The 17,266-nt window shown below is 47.8% G+C and overlaps 8 protein-coding genes across 8 annotated transcripts; 5 read left to right on the top strand and 3 right to left on the bottom strand.

Annotated features, from left to right (window-relative positions):
- Positions 1–1,222: 1,222 nt before the first annotated feature.
- On the top strand, positions 1,223–3,984 carry PtrM4_046560 (DUF3435 domain containing protein; the record flags this gene model as incomplete). Its single annotated transcript, XM_066104671.1, has 5 exons — positions 1,223–1,383; positions 1,430–2,011; positions 2,068–2,417; positions 2,472–3,159; positions 3,207–3,984. 5 exons carry the CDS (start codon positions 1,223–1,225, stop codon positions 3,982–3,984), a joined length of 2,559 nt encoding a protein of 852 aa, XP_065959235.1.
- Positions 3,985–4,211: 227 nt separating this feature from the next.
- Positions 4,212–5,050, top strand: PtrM4_046570 (uncharacterized protein; the record flags this gene model as incomplete). Its single annotated transcript, XM_066104672.1, has 3 exons — positions 4,212–4,706; positions 4,755–4,946; positions 4,991–5,050. 3 exons carry the CDS (start codon positions 4,212–4,214, stop codon positions 5,048–5,050), a joined length of 747 nt encoding a protein of 248 aa, XP_065959236.1.
- Positions 5,051–6,210: 1,160 nt separating this feature from the next.
- Positions 6,211–7,299, bottom strand: PtrM4_046580 (uncharacterized protein; the record flags this gene model as incomplete). The annotated part of the gene is made up of 1 exon (XM_066104673.1): positions 6,211–7,299. The coding sequence occupies one exon, from the start codon at positions 7,297–7,299 to the stop codon at positions 6,211–6,213; it is 1,089 nt and encodes a 362-aa protein (XP_065959237.1).
- Positions 7,300–7,902: 603 nt separating this feature from the next.
- On the top strand, positions 7,903–9,757 carry PtrM4_046590 (kinesin light chain 1; the record flags this gene model as incomplete). Its single annotated transcript, XM_066104674.1, has 2 exons — positions 7,903–8,761; positions 8,820–9,757. The coding sequence occupies 2 exons, from the start codon at positions 7,903–7,905 to the stop codon at positions 9,755–9,757; spliced, it is 1,797 nt and encodes a 598-aa protein (XP_065959238.1).
- Positions 9,758–11,271: 1,514 nt separating this feature from the next.
- On the bottom strand, positions 11,272–12,105 carry PtrM4_046600 (uncharacterized protein; the record flags this gene model as incomplete). The annotated part of the gene is made up of 3 exons (XM_066104675.1): positions 11,272–11,277; positions 11,321–12,002; positions 12,059–12,105. 3 exons carry the CDS (start codon positions 12,103–12,105, stop codon positions 11,272–11,274), a joined length of 735 nt encoding a protein of 244 aa, XP_065959239.1.
- Positions 12,106–13,307: 1,202 nt separating this feature from the next.
- Positions 13,308–15,054, top strand: PtrM4_046610 (Prothymosin multi-domain protein; the record flags this gene model as incomplete). The annotated part of the gene is made up of 2 exons (XM_001942198.2): positions 13,308–13,421; positions 13,480–15,054. 2 exons carry the CDS (start codon positions 13,308–13,310, stop codon positions 15,052–15,054), a joined length of 1,689 nt encoding a protein of 562 aa, XP_001942233.2.
- Positions 15,055–15,196: 142 nt separating this feature from the next.
- Positions 15,197–15,895, bottom strand: PtrM4_046620 (uncharacterized protein; the record flags this gene model as incomplete). Its single annotated transcript, XM_001942199.2, has 2 exons — positions 15,197–15,382; positions 15,434–15,895. The coding sequence occupies 2 exons, from the start codon at positions 15,893–15,895 to the stop codon at positions 15,197–15,199; spliced, it is 648 nt and encodes a 215-aa protein (XP_001942234.2).
- A 309-nt stretch (positions 15,896–16,204) lies between these two features.
- On the top strand, positions 16,205–17,262 carry PtrM4_046630 (Pkinase domain containing protein; the record flags this gene model as incomplete). Its single annotated transcript, XM_066104676.1, has 3 exons — positions 16,205–16,619; positions 16,842–17,107; positions 17,155–17,262. 3 exons carry the CDS (start codon positions 16,205–16,207, stop codon positions 17,260–17,262), a joined length of 789 nt encoding a protein of 262 aa, XP_065959240.1.
- Positions 17,263–17,266: the final 4 nt, after the last annotated feature.

Genomic DNA, 17,266 nt, shown 5'->3' on the forward strand with positions numbered 1-17,266 from the left:
TTGTTAGTTATAATAGATCCCTGTATACAGACGCCTACACCAAAACGCCCAAAAACATCGACTAGGCAATAGCTGTATAGATCTATTCTCTCTCTTGTAGATCCCTATATACAGACGCCTACACAAAACAACAGACAGACACTGTATAAAACTACAAACAATATTTCTTTTCGCAAAGAGCTCGCTGTTACATCTCTTTCTGTTCACCACACTGCTCTTTAGCACCCGCGCCAACGGAAGACTAGCTCGGAAATTGGACTACGCAACTATCCTCCAAATTGTACAAGACCTATAGAAACTCCATATTGAACAACATACATAGAACGGCTTAGCCAAAGTCCTACATAGTCACCGACTGATACAGGACTCTAATGGAAATATAATAATAATAATAATAATAATATCTCCGGGATCACGCGATTCAATAGCTTCAATCGCAGCGTTGATACAACTCATGGTTGTGGAGTTATGGGTGGTTGAAGTGGTAAGGGTGGATTGGTGTTGATGTTGCGGTGTTGATGTTGCGGGGTGTGGCACGCGATTATGGGCATCACGCGCACAGACACGTTATTGCAGAGATTTTACAGGTTAACAACTCCTGTTTAACTACAACAACAGTCTAGCGCGCCCGCCACAACGCCTGCGCAGACAAAACAGGCATTAGAAACTAATTTTAGGAAGGCATTCAATGGAATTAAGACGAAAAGAGGTTAACTAGACCTTTTGCTCGACTCGAAAAGTTGGTGTTCGATGTCCTGCGCAGCTGTCAACACGTTATAACCGAATCACTTATTAAACATGTCAGACTATCCACTATATATACCTTCATGCTACAACTGCAGGAAAATCGGCCTTTTTGTAGTTCAACAAAACACTTTATATTAAATGAAAGTTTGATTTACCTCACATACGACCATAGGACACTGAGAACTAGTTCTCCCTCGCGATCCGTCAATTCTCGTTGTACCGTTTCCAGGTCAATTGACTGGTATAGTAACCGTTTTCGGTCATCGCGATCCTGTTGTCAGTTTACGGCACAGCGCCCACCACAGCCCACTTCAGACTATTAACGGGCATTGAGCACTGGGAAATGTATGCGCTATGGAGCTTAGTGTGTGCTATTCTGACACTGGTGGCTGTCAAGTTTTTGGCGATAACCCGCCTCCTTTCCACAATCTTCACTCTCTCATACCGTCGAGTTTCTTTCCCTCCTAGCATCAATATGGCTCCTCCTAAGAAAAAATCTAAGGTCGATCTTTCACATCTACGCTCTCTTGTTCATCAGGAGAAAGCACCTGCTCCGCTTACAGCCGATGATATCAAAAACATGATGATCCCGTCAAGCTTTAAGGCGCACGAGTATACAATGTCTCTATGGGCAGAGTAAGTATTTAAACTTATGATAAAATTACCTTCGCTCATATTATAGCTTCACTGAATCAGTTTTACAAGAGCCCAAAAGCGCTACGATTGAATCAGCGCCAACAGTGTTTCGAATCCAGCTTTTCCTTCGTTGGCTTGCAGCAACAAGGACAGGGCAGCTGGAAGAGAACATCACGGATACAACAATTCGCAACCGGTTATCATCGCTCAAACGAGCCATTAAGCTTTATACTGGCTACCAGTATAGTGCATTACAGAACAAGGAGCTCGAAACATTCATTCAGAAGGACCTCGTGCAGAAAGATGAGCTTGCAACTGGCGCTTACACAAAAGCAATTGCTCCTTTGCCCGTAGCAGAGGACCTGATCCAGTTTATGTGGATGTGCGATGAATATCAACATCCACATCCACGAGCACGCCTACAGCTGGCGTTCTCAGTCGTACTTATGACTCTATTAGGCAGCCGCCCGGGTGAGTTCATTGAGTCAGGAGCATGGAAGCACAGCAACGAAGGACTCCTTTATGGGGATATCGATCTAGTCCGATACCAAAACGGCACATACACAGGGTACCTTCTCCACCTACGGTTACGCAATCGCAAGGGCCATCGAAACAACAAAAAGCATTCGTAAGCATAATCTATTACAGTAGCATTTGTACAGGAGAGCTGACTAGATAGCGAAGCCCTATCATGCTTTTATACGAAGAAGCAGAAATGCGATCTATGTGTCCAGTTACTTATTTCCTAGCCTTGGCCCTAGCAGATGGCGTCTTTGATGGTTGTGAATCCTTTGAGGACATCGAAGCAAAAGAGTTACCACCAGGAAGCTCATTGTACAAATATCGCTACAAGTCAGAAGCAAAACAAAGGCCGATATTGCGAAGCATCAACCCCAATGGCATAGTCTCGGACAACGAGATCCTCACATACAACTGCTTCAACAACATGCTAAAGGGAATCGGGCAGCGAGCTGGATATGAAGATAGGCTGAGTGCATACTGCTTTCGCAGGGCTTATGCCAAAGCAGTAGAAAGTAAGAAGCAACCTATACAATGCGATACCTTGAGCTTAGCTGACTATTTTGCAGAGACAGCTACACCTGCCCAGAGGAGACTATTAATGGGTCATACCAACGATGATACAGTAATGTATTATATATCTGGTATCGTTGGGGTGGATAGTCAATCCATGGTCCATGGGAGAGAGCAAAAGTCAGAACTTATCGACGAAAACACCTCTATGATGTCAAAACGAAACCTACTAGCACCTATGCCACCTGGATCTCAACTTACGGATCGTCCAAGTAGGAACGCGGATTTAACTGATAGCCCGGTCATTACTCTTCCAGAACGTACTCCAAGCCAAGAGTATGCATTACGCCGCCAATCAAGAACGGTTGCATACCGTAAGCAGCGCGGAGACTTCTTTGATGGGAAGCTATTGGCTCCTCCATGCGCAGTCACACCAACTCATCAAGCAGCTTCAGATTCTCAAAATACAGGGTCGAATCCTTTACGCTCTCCGTCGCGCTATCTCAAGGCGCTGTGGAAATTTGAACCAGAACGGGAGGCTATCGCAAAATTGATGTACAACTACTCTGCGAGCAAAGTCACGCCATACAGCGGCGCGGCTAGCAGGATCGAGATTCCAATTGGTGACATCCTTCAGCCGATGATAAAACTAGCTCACCCGAAGAAAGAGCGATATGTATACGCATCCGCTGGACCGACAAAGGATAATTGCTGCAGTGTGTGTGGATACCAATTCACTGGCAAGTACGTAGTATTACTTCGTTGGAAGGGAACAGAACTGACTCCGATAGATCAAGACCAGACCGTATGAACGAACATTTGCTTAGCTGTGCTCGCAAGCAGCATATTCAAGGGGCGCGTCAACATATGATCAGACAATTCGATTTCATCAACCGCTGTGCGTGGCACGACTGCAACAACAGCTTCCGTAACAAGTCTTGCGGCACAAACTCTCTCCATATGACAAGGCACCTCAAAGACATGCAATCCCACCAGTGCCTCTGGAACGCTTGCTATCAGACCTTTGGTAGTTACGAAGAGCTTGCCTACCATGTGTCAGATAAGCATCAAGTCCCCAACGAATGGACGATACTTACAAAGATGCACTATTGCTTCGAGCACGACGGGTGGTGCCGATCTAACCAGCAATGGGAACAGCATATTAGACTCCAACACCTCCCAGAGCTTACGAACTTCTGCGGGCTTATACGCCTTGGTAGCGTAGTAGTGGTCGCTGCACATTGCCTGCTGTGCCTTGGCGACACTGATGCGCCATTGCAAGTCCGCTTCGCCCAGTTCGATAGCGCTTTTAACCTGCATAAACATATGAAAAAGCATCTGGCACAACTACCACCTTTATCTGAATGCCCACATCCACACTGCCAGAGCAGCCTGGACTCTGAAGCGGAGTTTTGGAGCCATGCCGAAGATGTCCACGGCATGCCACCTTTCGGACCTCGCAGAGCCACGGGAAAGCGGAAAATGCCGGAGGACCTAGATGACATGGAGGATAGCACGAGTGACATGAACAGCGGGTTGCAGGACTGCGATAATGAGTTGCAGGGATAAAGATCCATGGGGCGCGGTAACCGTGGAATGCAGGGCTTGTGTGACTTCGGCGCTTAGAGCGGGATTGGCGGTACCACTACTTCGGTAGGTATGTATACTGGCAACGGTTTACAGAATACAGGATCGTGCAACACAATCCAGTAGTTATAGTCAATGCATAAATAGCATCGTATCGCGAACATGAATATCCTAAGTTTGTTAATTAAAAACAACCACACACTCGTAGCATGGCTTCGCCTAAGGAATCCGAGTGGTCTGAGCGTCGCCTCGCCAAGCTTAGGAGGCGCATGAACCGTTCCCCAACACCATTGCCCTCACCCGTGCTATCGCGGTCTCCTTCTCCACTAGCCTTGCCACCTCCGCTTCATACAGAGCAACAAGCACAGTCTGACGGCTACCCCGAGCTATTGCATCCGCAACCTCGTCTTAAATATGACCCCTCTAAGTCCCCCCGATTTTCCGACCTATGCCAGCAACTTCCCGAGCCAGACAAACAAGCCCACCGAGGCTTCCTCGAATCACAACTCCACGATATCCTCGCAGAGCTCGACAAAACTCCGTCTACAACATTATCTCTTCGCCAACAACTTGAGTCCCAAGCGCACGACATCCTTAGGTTGCTAAACGGTCTTCCGCCTGAACCATGTACTTGTCCACAACACCCAGATACGGCTAAAGACCTAGGCGAGGCCAGAGCGGATAACAGCAAGGTCATGCACCTTGTACTAGAACCTTCCTCTAGTTCTTGACAAAGCTAATTTTGTTTACAGATCCCCGCGAAAGTACCTAAAGCATACCTACCAGCTCCGAATAATCAATGCCGATTCAACACCCTACTCCGCAAAGCAAGTCAACTCTGCCAGAAAGCAGAAGCCGAAGTGTATATGAAGATTCGGATTGATGGTCGGTTCTATGTGTACAACTCGGTCGACCCGGCTTCTCGATTAGCATTCGAGCCTAGTGTATGCTTCTAGCACCTCTGCAAGATCATAGCTGACCGGCCTAGGCTCACGAGAAAGTCATAAACGTGGCAATCACCAGCGGCGAGCCGGCATATAATGGTTGAGATGTTTCAGGAAAGTGAAAGAAGGACATGATGCATTGAAGCGAGCATATATGATGGTAGATGGTTTTATTTGTCTTCTACATTGTACATCTCTAGATGCCTATATCTATATCTCTGTTAGCCTGTTTTATCCCTTAATATCCACGGGCATTGTACCTCGATAATCCCAAGAATCAGTGCTTGACAGCGTGTTGTATCTTCGCATTGTACTCCTCCGAAAAAGCTTATCGCAAAGCTTCCGTTGAGTCGACGCGGTCACGCGAATGATTCGACGATAGGCTAATACAATAGTCATGATGGTTTGAATGTAAAATTTTGTAGCAACGTTGGTTTGAGAATGTGTCTATATAATTATAGCATGCTGTTGCAAGAAGCTGTATTATAGACCCTATGTTTCTTGTCCTAGCTACGTCCAAAGTGCTATCCAACACTGAGTCTGCCGCTTTTGTCGCCTCTACAGGATCCCGCAGTGCCAGAACGAAGGGACTGGCGGACATAATTAGAGCCAACGCGTTCAAAAAAATTCGGCCCACAATTTCCAGATGCGGTAACCTATCACACCAGATTTAAGCGCGCGCAAGGCGTCAGGTTTCCGTCTGCGGAGACCTAACACCGGGACTAAGGTTCGGCACTAGCACAGCCCCATCAGTGTGCATACAGATCTCCACAGCATCAACAGGAAACAGTATGCCAGTAATCTATATCTTGCTAACCAGGTGGTCTCATGCGCACAACAGAATTTTATTCGCGAACAAGTACCTTGACCCGAAGCGCTTTAATACAAAGGTAGACCTTTAGTTGTCACCAGACTTTTCTACATAGATATTCCATATCTATATAACACTTGTTACTTTAGGCGCTTTACCCAGTGAGGTAGACTACATCTTGCTTGTACATCATGAGTACTAGCTCTTATCAGCACGCCTCTGAGGCATGTACGACAGAAAGCGAGCGAGACGCCCTCCGTTGGAAAATTCGAAACGCTAGATACCTGTTGGAGTGGGTGAACCGTACGCATAGGGAAGAAGTTGAGGATTGACTGAGGTTGTATTGTACAAGCTATGGAAAGTTTATGTAGGTGAGTGACCATAAACAGCGCTAGTCTCAGATAGGCATCGTCCCATCACCAAACCGTGACACACCCCCCAGTTGTCACCAAGTCAGTGAGTTGGTGATAACTGACCTGTATCCAGCAGATGAACCACGAATGATGTACCACCACTAGGTGGTTGGCCGTCATCTACCTGAATCTTGTCTCTATACTGTTGACGTGAAGCCCATTCATTTAGGGCGTCCTTTATTTGCTTCGAAATCTTAGGATCCTTTTGAGCTTGTTCAACCTTGCGGACTCCAATAGGTGCTGGTGTCCAGTCTTTTGGTCGACCTGGGTGAAGTGGATTGAGTATCCAGCAGTCGGGTAAAGCGTGTGACAGCCCACAAACACAAGGTAGGTTTGCAATCCCAAGCTTAGCAGCTGAGGTAGATAGCACACTTGACTCAGTGGCAGTGGTCTGGGCAGCTCGGCGGATGTACTTCGTCATCTTTTCGACGTAGGCGGGCAAGCTGAGTAGATTTGTACCGTTTATCTCGTGTTCGTATATCTGATCGAGGCAGGTAGCAGCGTAGTTTGGATAGTGAGCTTGGCAGGCAATCAGGAAATCCTCCTGAGGCCTGTAGCTAGTTGTCTCTGGTAGGTTGATCGATTGGCATTGAGAAGTGATGTGTATCCAGTCAGCCATCCATTCATCGAGTTTCTTTAGGTTGCGTGGAGCGGTCTTCAGATTGGTGTATCTTGCTATCAAGTCGCGACTCCGATCGGCTGTAGAAGGACAGAATTGCTTCTTGAGAGCGACAAGTCGATCGTACACAGTAGGGAGATCCTGTATTAGGTAGAGATGACGCGTGGCGATAGACCTAGTGATCTCTGTATTTAGCTGCACCAGAGCTCTCTCTTGTTTCTGCAGCGTGATCTCGTCGAGTCTCCATTGTTCAACCTCCCATCGGTAGGAATCACGATCCTCAGTGGATAGATCAGAGAGCTTGGAAGCTCTAGCCTTATAGTCGGTGAGCTGAGGCTTAGGATTGGCAGCCTCTAGGTCAGGCAGGCTCTCCTTTGGTGTATCTGGATTGACGTATTGCCAGATCTTGTGATCCTTCGCGAAGTCTCTGCAGAGAAAGATCCAGTTGAACCAGTCATCTGGTGTATTAAGGATAACAGTAACTCGAGTTACTGCTGATCCTGTAGCCATTGTGTGCGTAGAACAGACGTAGCAATCGTGCGTTATAGTGGACGCGGGGTAATCGAGCGCTGTGGTGGACGCGGGGTAATCGTGCGGCTATGAGGGGCCTAGTAATCGAGCGCTGTGGTGGACGCGGGGTAATCGTGCGGCTATGAGGGGCCTAGTAATCGTGCGCTATGAGGGACGCGGTAATCGTGCGGCTATGAGGGGCCTAGTAATCGTGCGCTATGAGGGACGCGGTAATCGGGAAATGAGTACAATCAGGATGCAGCCGGGCTCATAACTGTTGGAGTGGGTGAACCGTACGCATAGGGAAGAAGTTGAGGATTGACTGAGGTTGTATTGTACAAGCTATGGAAAGTTTATGTAGGTGAGTGACCATAAACAGCGCTAGTCTCAGATAGGCATCGTCCCATCACCAAACCGTGACAAAATCCCCGCTTCGTAGGCCGAGAGTCGCAGCTTGCCGAGCTAGAAGCTAAGCTCTTCAGCAACGAACACACCACTACTACACTAGCCATAGTTGGGCCAGGCGGAACTGGCAAGACGCAGCTCGCGCTCGAGGTTGCACACAGAACAAGGCAGAAGAATAAGAACTGCTCGGTCCTCTGGATGGATGCGAGCAATGAAGTCAGTCTCTACCAGTCGTATGCAAGTGTTGCGCAGAAGCTCAATATTGCAGGCTGGGACGATGATCAGGCCGACATAAAGCAGCTTGTAAAACGCTGTGTAGTAGAGATTAGTGCGCGGCACTGCTTGCTAATCTTCGACAACACAGAGCACATCACTCTGCAATCTAGCGGCTCGTCCACGACAGAAGCCGCAGACTTAGCCAATTGTCTGCCGCAGTCTAAGCTATGTTCTGTCATCTTCACAACAACCAACACCGACACAGCTCGAGCGCTAGCTCCACAAAACATCATATCGCTGCGAGAGCTGACACTAGATGCGGCACTGAAGATGCTGCAAGTCCGCTTAGCGAGGCCACTTGCGAACACTGAGCAGCAGGAAGCTGAGCACTTGCTAAGAGCGCTATCATATCTTCCTCTAGCAGTCATGCAAGCAGCGGCCTGTACAAAGGCTAGCGGTATGACGGTGCAGGAGTATCGATCACGACTGGACGATCATAAAAAACTTGCTATCGAGCACAGCGGCGACCTGTCTGAGGGTAAGCTACAAGGTGCTGGTGTGAAAGATCCTGTAGCTGCTACACTGTTTCTCTCTATATATGAGATCAGGCGCGATAATGCGCTTGCTGCAGATTATCTATTTCTTGTTGCATGCGTAGAACGAAAAGATATCTCGCTCGATCTTCTAGAGGCAGCCTCGCCGCAAGCAAGAGAAGACGCTATTAGAGTACTAGACAAGCAGAGATGTCAACAAGCAAGTCAAGCTGGCTTGATTCTTATCGATTGCAGATCACAGACCATTCTCTGGGACGTGCCACTGTGCACGAGCCTCTATATTGTCTGTGATCTGCAATCGATAAGAATCAAGCCAGCTTGACTTGCTTGTTGACATCTCTGTAGACAAGTATGCGCTCGTCACCAGGCGACCTGCTGAGTCTGCACTCGATGTTCATCGACTAGTCCATCGAGCTCTACGCAAGCAGCTGCAAGCGCAGGGACTTAAACAATGGACTCAGTGCACTATCACACAGCTACTTCGTGTGTTCCCGGACGATAATCATAGTAACAGAAGCAAGTGGAGACGACTCCTCCCACATGCCCAATACGCTCTCTCGCACAGCCAGATGAACGAAGACGATAATGAAAGATTACATCTCGCATGGAAATGTGCTATGACTCTACATAGTGACGGACGTTATGAGGAGGCGGAAGAGCTATTCGTGCAAGTGATGGAGACGCGCAAGACGAAGCTAGGAGCGGACCATCCCGACACGCTGACCAGCATAGCCAACTTAGCATCGACATACTGGAACCAAGGCCGATGGAACGACGCCGAGAAGCTGAATGTGCAAGTGATGGAGACTCGCAAGACGAAGCTAGGAGCGGGCCATCCCTCTACGCTGAACAGCATGGCCAATCTGGCGTCGACATACAGGAACCAAGGCCGATGGGACGACGCTGAGAAGCTGGAGGTGCAAGTGATGGAGACTCGCAAGACGAAGCTGGGAGCGGATCATCCCTCTACGCTGAACAGCATGGCCAACCTAGCATTGACATACTGGAACCAAGGCCGATGGAACGACGCCGAGAAGCTGAATGTGCAAGTGATGGAGACTCGCAAGACGAAGCTAGGAGCGGACCATCCCTCTACGCTGAACAGCATGCACAATCTCGCCTTCATGCTACAGTCACAAGCTCGTCACGTGGAGGCTCTTGCACTAATAGAAAAATGCTTCCAATCGCGTCAGCAGGTCCTTGGCGAGCAACATCCCTACACACAGTCGTCGTTTGACACGCTGAATAGCTGGCGAGCGGAATGTAGTGACGGAAATCCGTGATGTTACCGCTCAATGTAATGTAGATCTTAGAGCTAGATGTTTTAGATCTTATAAGGTAAGTGTGGCTTCTAAACGTATCTAGCTATGTAGCAATAGCGTGTATTACGAGGATTTTCGCGAAGAACCTTAAATTCAATCACTAGAGCGAATCCACGCAAAGCGACAATGGATCTATGCTAGGCGCGGGTATGAAGTGTGGCTATATGCGACGCGCGCGTGCACTACTAGAACAACAGCATCCTACAAAGTCGGAAATAAGAGCTGCCTAGGGCGGAGTGCTCAAAGCTGTAGTTCTTCGCCACAGCGCGTCTGTAGAAACGTTTCGATCTTGCTGTTTGTGCGGAGAAAATGCTGGGATGCACATGCTCCGCTTTGAATTGACCTTTTGAACCTGTAGTCTTAATCCTTGCTATCTTAGCTTTCTTTCTAGCCTACAGAGCCTTTCGAATACATGTACTGTCGCGAATGAACAAAGGGCGTTATAGGAGAGTCAATTAACAGCATTAACAGAACGGGCGACAGCGTGACTAACGACGCGCATTTTGGCGTCGGAGGCTGATGTGCTAGGAGAAGGAGAGCTGTAGAATAGATGCGCATCGTACTTGTTTGTATTCAAGAACACTAGAGACAATCCGAGGGTCCGGATGAAAATATGTCCCGTTACACCGTGCGTCCCGGCAGGTAGGCACCGGTGCAAATCTTTGTAGTGGAGCCACAACCATCTGTGGACGATTATGAAAGTTGACCATGTCTACTGTAGCACGCCAGTCACTAACGGTCCATGTGGCCAAACCCCCTAAAGGAATGTCTTGATAACTTAGAGGCGGCAAAGCAGTTACCGGTATCCAAGGTAGACCAGAACACTGTATCCAGAAACACCGTATCCAGAACCCCGTTAACTTGAAATGGACACAATAGTTTAAAATAGCATTGACGAGCAACTATAAAGAAGCAGTAGGAAGCCGTATTTGCTCAGATAGTGAAAATATTTAGTTCCCTCAGTACAATCACACGAAACAGAAACGATCCATAGGGGGGCCATCTTAGCTTATTTAAGAATACTAAAGACACATGGTAAGTAGAAATGACGTAATGCGGAGATCGCGCTAACACCACCTAGCAGTCAAGGATTGGTAGCAAGATGACTACCCAAGCCAAGACCGGAACTACACCTAGTAGAAACTCGAGCCCAAGATACAACTCTGCAATTATTATTGGTGTGGTTATAGCTATACTTTTAGCTTGCGTAATTTTGATTATTTACATCATGTGGAGAAGACGTCAAGGTGTACGGAAATCGAATCAGATTCGTGATGGCGCTATGGAGGCCCATCATATGCTACCAAGTCAAGCGTAGTATAGTGTGGAAAGAATGAGAAACAAAGTAAACCATACGACAGACATGATTGGCTGCCTCAACAACACTACTGTGTTTTGGAACCATGTATACGCGAGAAACCGCGTGGATGAATATAGACGAGACCACAGAAATGAATAAACAAGGGAAATCCCCCCTAGAGCTCGCATTTGATCTAAGCTTACACGTTGATCTTTCCAACGCACCAAAATTAGAGCTTGTCTCTCATTTGCTTGGCGCAGTATTGCTTCGAAGTTTCCATGGACCTTATAAGGCAGGTCTTCTGTGGTGGTATCCAGAGAAAAGATGATGGATTCCAGAGGCTGAGCGAGTTCGGCTGCAAGAGAAAGTATCTTATGGGCTGGTATAGTCTGTTGCTGAAATTGAACACGACAGAATATCTGCTTCCGGCTAAGCGCTACAGCAACCACGGATGCGGTCGTTATAGATCGGATACTGGGATCATGAATGCCTTGCATCCATACGAGTGAACGTGGTGCTAATCTTGGCCGTAAGGCGGTCTCTGTCGCTTGGCCATTTTGGTTGTTTGTATATGTGACATGCTCCGGCGACGAAGTTGGCGAAATTTGGGGAAGTGGTTCGGAAACTTTAGAAAGCAATTCCTCAACAGCTGGGATAAACGATCGTGCTCTGCCAGGTGATGATGCTGGCAGCAGTGTTTTCCGAAGGTCCGATACAGGGCTAGTCGTCTTATGAGAAGTGTGCGGACGCTCGAGCTTGCCATATAAGCTTGGTGCCAGAAGGCCTTCTTTTTGTTCTTGAAGGTTTTCGGTCTTTGCTACTACAGGGAAACCGGGAACAAAGATAGCTGATCGTTCTTGAGCATCCCATTTGGGCTTAAAGAATATGTCCACGGGAACACACTCGCTAGTCGCACGTTAGTCATTGTCAACGCAAGCTAATCTTGGAAGATTGTCACTTACATAGGTCTCTGAGGACTAGAATTCCTGTCGTAGGGGGTAATGCTCATCATTCAAATTTGCTTTCGTTACGTTTGGTGACTCGGTAATGTAAGTGGGTGCCACGACTTTATATAGATGAGCAAGATCGAATATTAACTTCTTGAGTGGATTCATCTATCTTTAGACCGTCATAGCTCAGCATGCAGCGCCCTCTCTGAGGTTGCCCCATGTTCGACACTATACCTAAGTATCCAATAGTGTGAAGAGTCTCATCGGAGTTCCCAAAATTACTAGCCCCCTAGAACTGCCTGAAATTCATCCCATAAATGGGTATCACGATGTCACACTGCAGCAGCAGAGCCAACCATAGATCATGCCAAGGTGTGAGTCCGCCTTGATGATGTCCCAAGGTCGTGATAAGGCAATTGAGGCACAAATTTATGGCTAGAGTATCCATGTTGGAAGACGGATCGACATAATGGGAACATCATTACGGCAGAGCTATCATGCAGAGATCCACTTCAGTCTCATAGCTCCGTGGATGCTACCTGAGTACCTTTACTTCGTGCTACATCGTCCAATCATGCCAGTGAGATTGAGCAGAGCCTTGAGCATATGCAGAGTGACAACTCTAATGCCTAGGAGTTAGCACAGCGGCAAGATGTTCATGCGAAGAAGTGCTTTTTCCGCCTTGTGAACCACAAGATAGTGCTACTTGGGCCAGGAAGGCCGGCGGTATCGTGCAGAGCCTTGAGCTTATGCAGAGTGAAAAGTCTGACAGCTACCACAGCGGCAAGATATTCATGCAGAGACGTGCTGTGTCTGCCTTGTGAATCACAAGATAGTGCTACTTGGGCCAGGAAGGCCGGCGGCATCGTGCAGAGCCTCGAGCTTATGCAGAGTGACAACTCTGACAGCTACCAAAACGGCAAGATATCCATGCGGAGACACATGTATGCCTTGAGATGACTGAGACATGTGATGGATGGATCGGAGCGTTGAGCTCCAGAGCACACCTCCTTGGCAGTCCCACGAACCCCATAGCGGCTAAAAGTCTTTTACGTGGCAGTAATTCTGCCTCACAAGACCTTCTCAGAGCCAATACATGTCAGGGAGTCCACTTGGTACTCGGCCTTTCTCCAGATAAGGTAAGATGAAATTTTACGCTGCGGCCTATGTACGACTATAAAAAGAACTTATGATATGTATAAATACTGCACACCCGTCTCGCTCAGTTGCCAACATCACTTACTTGAACTAGTTCTACACTATGGAGGACTATACCGGATTCATTGACCAGGCACTCCAAAGCTTCGATACTGACGATATCTGCGATCCGACATGGCTCGCGTCTGTAAATGCCGACATCGACAACTACGTAGCGGTGAGAAAACACCCTGGGGTATCCTGTAATGAATTTTGCCTGTGCTAATAATAAGTAGATGATTTATTCTCACGATGGAAATTTGCAGGTTGAGAACTCGACGAACGAGCCTGTGATCGCCCTATCGACGATATCTACAGTCCTTGACATCCCACCATACACTCCGGCCACAAATCCTTCAAGCGACATAGAGGCAGCTCAAACATTATTGGGTATCTCAGCCGCATCTGCTCCACCAACACTAGCCATGTCCAATATTTTCACGACATTTCAAGTTGCCCCTGAAGCTGTTATTGCACCATCTTCTGCAATGATTGGAGAGTCCATCAGTGACGGTATTCCTTGTTCAGCAACGACACGGGTCACCTCTGAGCTTACAGCTACTTCGGCCCCAGGTGGACATGCTTCGGCGGACGTCACAGCTAGCGATGTTGAAACCACCGTTGGACGAAAAGATGCCTCTGAATCACCCAAATGTGCACTCGGGCAACTATCGGTAGCAACAGACAATACTCTCACCGGCAGAGCATCAGTTTCAGAGTTAAGCAAAGATCTATGCGACACTGCCTTACCAGATGAGGAAGATCCGCTGAGCGAACCCCTAAGCGAACAAGCAGGTGCTGTATCTTTGGAAGAAAAGAAGGTTCAGTCAATTCAGTCAGCTGTTCTAGATATGGAACACCCTCAACCGCATACGAATGACTTTACGGGCAGTCCCGTGCCAACAAAGAATGCTACCAACAACACTGAAGGCGCTAGATCTAGCATTTCTATCAAGAATGGAGAGAAGAAAAATCATCCAGCGATCAGGATCAAGCAGACGGCACATCAGGGTAGCCGTGTGAGTGTTCCTGTAGTGTCTCCCGCTCAAGTCGGCACTCGCGAAGCACCGATCCTGATCGACGATGTCATGGATGAAGATATAGAACAACATAACGCAGATGGAGAATTTGACTTGTTGATCTATGCATTTGGCGGTGACACTGAGCAGGATGAAGATGAGGAAGATGAGGACGATGAGGACGATGAGGACGAGGAGGAAGAAGCGGAAGAGGAGGAAGAGGAGAAAGAGGAGAAAGAAGAGGATGAAGAAGAAGATGATCAAGAGCAAATGCGCGCGGCAGACACGAGTGCTGAAGGAGGCTATTCAGAAGGCGCAAGTTACTCTCCGGGACCCGAGAGAGGCGGTCGACTCTCACTTCGTCGCTCTCCTCCTAAAGCGCAACGTCTTGGCATGATTGATTGGCGAGAAGCTATTGAGAAGAGGATAGACCAGGTTGAGAAGACGTGGAGCACCGTGCAAGCTCTCTGGATAGAGCTTTACAGTGTTCCAGAGATAAGGGCATCAAAGAGCATGCGCAGTTTCCAAAAGAAGATGTGCACCGCTGAAACACATTTCCAAGGACATAGCATTTCTCGCGAAAAAGTCCGCCATTTGCGCCGAGCATGGCAAGTTGTGTTTAGTATGGCCCGTTGCCAAACGGACAAGAAGGATGTGGGAAAGCGTGTAAAGCAATTTGGCAAGCGCCTGGACCTTCTTTACAGCTGGTCACGAGGGCTGCGAGACCAGGACCCTATGATGATGGGCAACATTGGTGACGATGACGAAGGAGACATGGACTGGACCCCTTGATGTACTGTGTGGAAGGTTATGCCAAAGCACTCATTTAGTTACATTTTTTTTATTTATAGTATGAAACATATGGCACGCGTTTTTATTCTTATATATACAAAAGGACAAGGTTTACTTGGATACACGAGATGTAGCAAGCATACTAGCAAGTCCAGCTACTCGTTGCAGACCCATTGAAGTGATCATCAATGTCTCGAATGAAACCGAGTCGCCAAGAGCTTGTGTGTTCGTCTTCTGACAATTGGGGCTCATGTAGCTTTTCAAGATCTCTTCCGCCGTCATAGTCTGGTGCGAGGTGCGGCGTTGAGCATTCCACCTTCGGCTGAGGCTGTAGTCAAGTTAGCTGAGCTAACAGAAATTAATATAATGGGCGTCGCACCTGTAATTCCCGACGATGACGCAACTCAGCTGTTAGAGCCCCAACGTCAAGCTTAAGGCTCGCATTTTCTGCTCTGTGCTCATCCAGCGCAGTATATACTATGTGACAAGATTCTTTCCATCTTTCGAGTTCTTGGCCTTTCATGTGTATCTCAGTTTCGGTCTCGGCGCGACGAGCAAGCTCTGTGCAGAGCGCAGCACGCGTTTGATTGTGATTCCATATCTCCCATTCCAAGATTTGCGATAGCTGTAGATAGAGGTTTGGCTGTCCAAATGGCATGTTGTAATTGACCGGTGCTTCTAGTGGTGTGGCCTGATTGATCGCCGTATCCTGTGGCGCGGCATGATTGACTGGTGCTTCAAGTGGCGCGGGTGTGTGCACATTGTTGGAAAGCTGATTGGCTGCATCATTTTGCTGGCGAGCCGCGAGTAGTGTAGGCCAAGTAACTTCTACCGCGTCCATGGTGTATGCTCGGTTGGTGGAACCGGTAGTAGTGGGGGTTAGAATGAAAGGTTTGATGGACAATTGATGGTGCCAGGCAAGTGCTTTTATGTGCATCTGTTGCAGACTTTACCAAAATCCAGTGCAGGTATTGCTCGAAAACTGTTACTAGGGAACACAGCCACAACGGGAGACCCACTTTCGGTAGTCCGTCCCCAGTCCCCGTTTTCCGGAACATATTGCAGTTTAACGGGGAACTGCTTTCTTGTATGGCAGAGCCACACCGTAGCATAACAGTGCCTATGGATGCTGAAGGACGAAACAACAAGCATGGCAACGAAGGCTATTGAAGAAGCGTTTCAACGGCACCCAAGGCCCCAAGTACCAACAAAAGCAGCACTACTGCAAAAAGCTCTCGAAAAGAGTCAGCAAATCTCTACAGCTCACCGAGAAATTCACGACAGCCCATGGAAAACGTTAGTACGACAAGGAAACTTAGTGCAAGGGAAGTACGTGTGGTCTATCTGCGTTTACAAGAGCCAGTTGGTTCTGGTCAAGGAGATGACCATTCAGGCCGGTCGAGACGAGCTCGAGAAGATGAAGAAACTTTCAGACCATCCCCATGTTTCAACTATCAGACAGGCTTTCGAAACCGAGTCCTCGTTGTTCCTCCAGTTAGAGTATTCTCGATACACACTTGAAGAAGTTCTCAACGTTCACACACGCCTCGAAGAGCCGCATATTCGTATGATCGCAAGCTCGGTAAATATAACTAAATATATGTGCTCCGCAACATTTAGCTAAGTTTGATAGATATTTCTTGCCATAAAGCACATAGCTAAATTCGGAATCATACACAATCTTATCTCAACAGCTACGATAAGGTTTTGTTCTACGGGAAGACCACTGCTATGTGAGAAAGCTAAATTATTATTGCCCTCAAGAGCATCTTATCTGACTTTATTAGCCAACTTTGAAGAGTCCATACAGGTGACAACTGAGAGCACGCCTAACCGTGACCTAGAGTGTCTAGGGATAGTAGTGCTCCAATGTATGAACGGTACACCAAAGAAAGAACTACGGGATCTGGTAGAGATACGTCGTCTGCGAGAATCTAATAAGACATTTGGTCTAGACAACGGAGGGAAGTGGAGTGGCTATAAATTGCTTGTCGACTTTCTCGATAATATGTTTAATGCGAATGTACCCGCAAGTGCTAAACTTGAGAAGCCTGTAAGTATCTGCTTCTGATACTTTGTCTATCATGCTTATGATCATAGCATCGATTCATTGAGAGCGAGCCGAATTATGGCATCCTATTGCCGTTTCTAGAGTTAGTGTCGCTTGAGTGCTTCGCCCTCTGGCACGCCGCGGCGGTTAAGTCGTGAGGTG

The sequence above is a fragment of the Pyrenophora tritici-repentis genome, chromosome 10 (assembly GCF_003171515.1).
Source record: "Pyrenophora tritici-repentis strain M4 chromosome 10, whole genome shotgun sequence".
Classification (NCBI taxonomy): Eukaryota; Fungi; Ascomycota; class Dothideomycetes; order Pleosporales; family Pleosporaceae; genus Pyrenophora; species Pyrenophora tritici-repentis.